We start from the raw sequence: 6,052 nt of genomic DNA, 5'->3' as shown, positions 1-6,052 counted from the left end.
GTCCAACACGGTGCAAAGAGCATCCAGGTTCTGGCTGAGTTTTAATGTCAAGATGTTATGAAGGAGTTTTACTCTGACTGGAGATCTGCTTTATTTATTAACAATGAAAGAAACAGAATCTAGTTTGTTGTTTTCTGTTCTCCATGTTTTGTATTGAAGTTTTCATTAAAAAAAAACTTGCAGTTGAAATGTGTTGTTTTCAGATTCCTGCAGTCATCGTCATGTTTGAATGAACAGTAAATTTCCAACTTTCACCATTTACTTATGAAAACAAGCTGGTAAAAGATTTAACAAGGCTACATCCAGCATTAAAAACATCTTTTCCAATGTTAACAACCTGTTTTCCAGCATTAACCAGGTGTTCTCCAGCTTTAGCCAAATGATAGAGAGGATTATTTTGCTCAGCTTCTTCTCTGGCCTTAGATTCATGCTCAGACTGCAGCCTGGATTTTGCTTGTTGAATTTCTTTCTCCTGCTTTTCCTTCAGGGCTTCAAACTGCTTCTCTCTCTCCTTTCTCTCTCTCTCTCTGTCAGCCTGGATTTGCTTATACATTCTCTCCATCTCTTTCTCATACTTTTCTTTTATTTTTCTCTCCAGTTCTTCTCGCTCTTTACGTATTTTCTCTTCTTTCTCCTTCAGGATTCGTTGTTTCTCCTCTTCGATCGCCCTCTCAGCCTCTTGGAACATCTCATTGGTGTAGTGACTTCCTCCATTCCTGTCAACAATGGTTCTGATCTTCCTCAGCAGCTCAGTGACCTGAGGTTTCTTATCTTTCAGCCTATTGTTGAAGACATGATACTGGTTGTTACACCTGGACACCAGATCCTGCAGCTCTGGGCTGTCAGACAAATAATCTTCAATGGTGCCTTCAAGTTCGTCTCCACGGGTAAACAGAACCATGCTGTATTTGTCTGCTGCCTCTCCAAAGATTTTTTGAATCATTTGCACTGATTGTAATTCTTCTTCTGTGAATCTGCCGATTGGAACGACCACCAGGAAGATGTGGGGTCCAGGAGCAGCGTAACAGATGCATTGACTCAGATCTTTGGTTGTTTTATCTTCTCCAAATCTGGTGTCAAACAGACCTGGAGTATCAATGACAGTAACCTGCTGTCCATCCACATTACTGCAGCATCTGGAGCAGTCAATGGTCAGAGAAGTGGGTCTGCATTCAGACTGAAAGCACGGTCGACCCAGAATGGTGTTTCCAGTAGCGCTCTTTCCAGTCCCAGTCTTCCCCACCATCACGATCCTCAGTTCATCGTTGTTTATAATGTTTGTTCCTGTGAAGAACAAGGTTTGAATCTGAAATAAAATCATTGTGGTGGATGCTCCTTCCACCACCACACTATGTCAGTATTTATTTATTTTTCTTTATATTAGTTACAGCTTACAGTATGCTTAAGTTAGTTATTATATTTAGACATATATTTTCTAATGGGTGCACACTTTAGTTAATATTTGTCTGAATGGTTTACTCACATTTGTTGTTTTGTGTGAGGTGCTGCAACTACAGACAACCTGGCAGAAGAAACCTGGAGCATACCATTTGTTTTTCTAAAAGACTGAAGGGGGGAGACCTTGTTGTTATTTCAAGTTCAACAATTAATTAGTTAATTTTGGCACTTAGATATTCACTTATTATTTGTGCAAAGTTAAAATTAGTTTTGCTTTATTTGTTTCATGGGATGCTTTAGTTAATTTTGTATTTGTTTGTTCTTTTATGTTGTGCCTCCCTCATGTGGTAGATTTAGGGTACTCCACCCTGTTGAAATTATTAGTTTATGGTCTAAGGGCTTAAATTAAATTTAGATCCATCCTTCAATCAATATATTCTGATTAGCAGAATATAGCTTTTGAACATAGCGCCATCAGTTGAATAAAATAACTTGGTCTGTAGATTTCTGGTTAGTGTACAAATTCATATCTACAGGGTCAAATTGTTGCCCTCAGCCCCTCTGTGGCCCACACTCTCCCAGAAAGAGGGTAATAAATGTCTTCTCTAAAGAACTTAAAATGTCCTGTCTCTAGACACAGAACAGGTTCTGTTGTAAATCATCTTCCAAGCCACTAGAGGCACCCCCTGAATTACATATGAGAACGCCCAGAGGAAGAAAAGCTAGCCGCCTGAGCTAGGATGGCAGAAGACTATGTGTTTTTCTCCAGGTGCTCACTGGCGGGCGGCCTTTTATGTGATGTCTGTTTTTTTTGTTCATTTATCATTTATTTTATTTCTTTAGAGATAAAATAAGTTCTGTTTGTCAAATGATTTTCTTTGGTATTTTTATAACAAGGTTATTAATCATCACTGATGTACATTTTAACTTCAGGCTGCGTTCACACTGCAGCCTGAAGTGACCCATTTCTGATTTTTTGACATAATGCGACCTGTATCTGATCTTTTCATGGCAGTGTGAACAGCACAGGTCGGATTCTTTTTCGAATGTGACCCATATCGTATCCGATTCAAATGCGACCTAATGTTCTGGTCTCATTCATCTGAACTGAACGTCACTGATACTCGACAAATCTCACTATTCTGCGTCCTGTTACTCGCAAGTGGGAAGAAAAACAACAACCATGACGGGCTAGATGAGGATTAAGTTGTTAATATGCTGCTCCGGTTGGACAACAACTTCAAATATGTAAGCTAAGCTCCACCGTTAGCCTCCATGTTTACTTCCGCAAACACTGAGCACTTCTTCTTTTTATGGCAGTTGGCAGAACATTTAGAACGCTGACGCTATTGCGCCCTCTACTGCACATGCGGGACACTTTCAGGTCGTTTGCCCGTTTACACTGCAGAACGCATACAGGTCGCATTTACTGGCAGTAAGAACGGCCCCGGCAAAAAAATCGGAATTGCCAAAAAAATCGGAATTGAGACTCTTCAGGCTGCAGTGTGAACGCACCCTATGTTTGTTGATCGGTTTGTCTTTTATATGATCCGTTGTGTGATTGTTTAATAAACGTTGTGATTGCATTTGAGCTGCAATGTCTTGTTTGGCTTGTCTTTGTCTTTGCATTGTTGTAAATGGTTTCACTATTGCACACGTGGATTTGAATTTGGTCGATCAAAATACAGAACGAGCAAGAAGATTAAATAATATTGTATTTCTTAACAACCCCTATTTAAGCAGCCTATTGTTCTCTGTTTGCAGGCCAGTTTTATTTGTGTTTTGTTAGAGTTCAATTGACCTCAGTTAATTTGGGTCCAAATTTGTTACTTATCATTTAATTTGCTCTTACATTGAGTCTTTATGATTTGTTAACTATTCTTTGAACTATTAAATGGACACTTTTTCTACTTTTTGAACATTTTTTGTCGTCATTTATGTCTGGTACCTTACAGGGACACAGAATGTTTGAATCTGAATTAGAATCATTATCATGTTTTCAGAACTTCAGCTTCTGTTTATTTGGGAGAGCAGAAATTATTGAGCGTATGCTATCTCCCCTAATTTTCACAACATCCAGCTAAATAGGCACCAATTATAGTCGACACACTGCACTCTTATAGCAATTATTCAGTTTAAGCTAAATTACATTTTCTATCGGCTGCATTATGTCTGATGTGTCTGATGCGATGGTGATGAAAGGAGGGACTACAATCTAGCAATCATTTAATGCATTTGGTTTTAGTTTTTTTTTTAAAGAGATTGTGTCAAAATACCAACAGTGACTATTTAAATATAAATATATCCCAGAAATTAATTGTAATTATATTGAAAGATGGGTTAACCCCAGAATTACAGAACAGAACCAGAAAGTCAAACATTCCATATATCTAGTCATATTTAACATGATAATATGTAATAATATCAGGCATGTTAGATTGAAAGTAACTTTTGAAAATAACAGTCTTAAAGCAAGCATTTTCATTAAGCCCACATTTCTGTATTAAAAATAGTTTTTTATTGGTCTTGTGTAATATTCTAATTTTAAATCTTAGCTGTATATGGAAAATCATCATAATTAACAGAAATAAATGCTTTCAAACATTTGTGTGTGTATTTAATATGCAGTGAGTTAAAGTTTCTAAAATTGATGGGAGTTGTTCAATAATATTCTAAGTTATATTACTCTATAATTATTTTTATTGGGGAATATTTTCTAGCATGCAATTATCCAGACTTACCATTGTTGTAGGACTTGCTTGGGCTGTCCATGATCAGTCAGAGAGAGCAGTGAGACACTCCAGCTGCAGTGAAATAATGAAGACAAGGGTCTTTTTAAATAGCCTTTCAAACAACCTGAAACTGAACCTTTGATTGGCTCTAACGTCTTTTATGGTTGACCTAAAATTGAACAAATGTATTTCTAAGAAGCTGGTTTGAATTTTCAGAAAGTTTTCTTCAAAGTTGTGTGGGTGCTTAAAGCTTAAAGGTCAATTCATTGTCAAATATGTAACCAAATACTGCACCAACGTAACCTGGTTTTCCCCCCAGCTATCTGTACTTTCAATAAATGGCAGCACTGTGGGACAAACAGTGCAATAAAGAGTAAACAAAAGTGAAACTAAACAAACCATATATGGTCTGTATGATTTTCTCCTGGTTTTATGTCCCAGCTTTGTTTCTCTTCATGAGGCTAATATGTTTCATTTCTGTTACTTCACACAACTTTAAACCTATTCTTGATTTGACTCAGTATACAGACCTTTGCAGGTTTATAAGAATGAAACCACAAATCACACATTTGACCTTTTATTTTATGAAAAGAAAACACTTGGAATATGACTTCAGATTATTTGTGGTCTGCTCTTTCTCAGATTAAATTATGTTGTAAGTTTCTTCCCTACAGAAGCAATGAAAATGTACAAAAGCATAAACATAGAAGATCATAATTTTCTATTTTTGGATGAGGAATTTTTATGTTTATTTATTTTTTTAATATTTCCTGTTATATTCTAATCTAGATATCAGAAACACTCAGCATTACCATACTAAACTTAATCTTAGAAAGTTTCCAAACTGGGTTGATGCCAGTTGACCAGATGTTGTTCTTGTGTTTATTTCATGAATCATTTTATCTCCATGTTTAGTGAGAGTAGCAGTATATTCCTTTAATTAGATAACTTAAGGTTTGAGTTTCCCTGATCTGCAGTGAGCGGGTTATTACAGATGTTCTCAGTCAGTTTGGTGAATTTCTCAAATTATTCCTGACATTTTCAAAACAGTAAGTGCATGATTGGGCTCACTGTACAGAACTTAGCAGATTTATAAAAATTCAACCACAAATCACAAATTTGACCTTTTATTTTGCAAATAAAGCATTACAGAAGCAATGAAAATGTATAAAAGAATAAAAATAGAAGACCTTAATTTTTCTGTTTTTTGATCAATCAGTCAAATCAAATTTTATTTGTATAGCACATTTCAGCAGCAAGGCATTTCAAGGTGCTTTACAGAATTAAAGAAAAAAAATAAGAACAGCATGTGACATTGAAGAAAGAGAAAGAAAATTTGAAAAAAAGAAAAAGATTAAAAGAGATTAAAAAAATAAAAAATAAAAATAACTGAAAAAGATGATGCAGAAAACTTGTTCAGAAAGTATCATGTTCTGAGTTAGATCTTAAAAACACTCACCACTACCATAGATGCGAAATGAGTTTCTGAATCGTAGCAAGTCATAGTTTTTAGAGTAGATGCCAGTATACAGAGTCAACAGACCTACAAACCATCCCAAGGTGTTTTTTTCTGTCTGAAGCAGTTCATAGTCAGGGAACCTACATTCTGATGTTTTATGAGTCAAAGCACATCCCATTCTTTTTCTTTATCTAGTCAACTTCATTATCAACGCCATTATGAATTTCTTGAGCAAATAGAATACAAAGTGTTCTTATATAAGAAAGGATTTGAATTACTTATTTGCATCCTCTTACTGTATTTCTAACACTGTATAAAAATGGGTTGAGCAAAAAAAAAAAATTGCAGAATATGTCAAATATATTTTATCCTTTTTATTGTCAGAATTATAGAATGGGGAAATTTAAGATAAAGTTTACAACAGTCACACCCTACATTGTTTCATTTCTCTCTGCGGGCAGAA

The 6,052-nt window shown here is 35.7% G+C and overlaps 2 protein-coding genes across 2 annotated transcripts in view; both read right to left on the bottom strand.

Annotated features, from left to right (window-relative positions):
- LOC106943397 (GTPase IMAP family member 4-like) overlaps nt 1-258 on the bottom strand; it is a 3,823-nt gene extending 3,565 nt beyond the window's left edge. The window contains exon 1 of the mRNA XM_015026713.1: nt 236-258. Within this exon, the coding sequence (XP_014882199.1) occupies nt 236-258 (23 nt within the window). The remainder of the gene's footprint in view (nt 1-235) is intronic.
- On the bottom strand, nt 8-4,223 carry LOC106943396 (GTPase IMAP family member 4-like). The gene is made up of 2 exons (XM_015026712.1): nt 4,140-4,223; nt 8-1,284 (listed from the first exon to the last, which is right to left on the bottom strand). Exons 1-2 carry the CDS (start codon nt 4,168-4,170, stop codon nt 263-265), a joined length of 1,053 nt encoding a protein of 350 aa, XP_014882198.1. The 5' UTR covers nt 4,171-4,223; the 3' UTR covers nt 8-262.
- Nucleotides 4,224-6,052: the final 1,829 nt, after the last annotated feature.

This window comes from Poecilia latipinna, unplaced genomic scaffold (genome assembly GCF_001443285.1).
Source record: "Poecilia latipinna isolate Pla-1442-1.1 unplaced genomic scaffold, P_latipinna-1.0 Scaffold5255, whole genome shotgun sequence".
In the NCBI taxonomy this organism is placed as follows: Eukaryota; Metazoa; Chordata; class Actinopteri; order Cyprinodontiformes; family Poeciliidae; genus Poecilia; species Poecilia latipinna.
The sequence above is the reverse complement of the archived record's forward strand: the minus strand, read 5'-3'. Positions and strand labels throughout refer to the sequence as shown.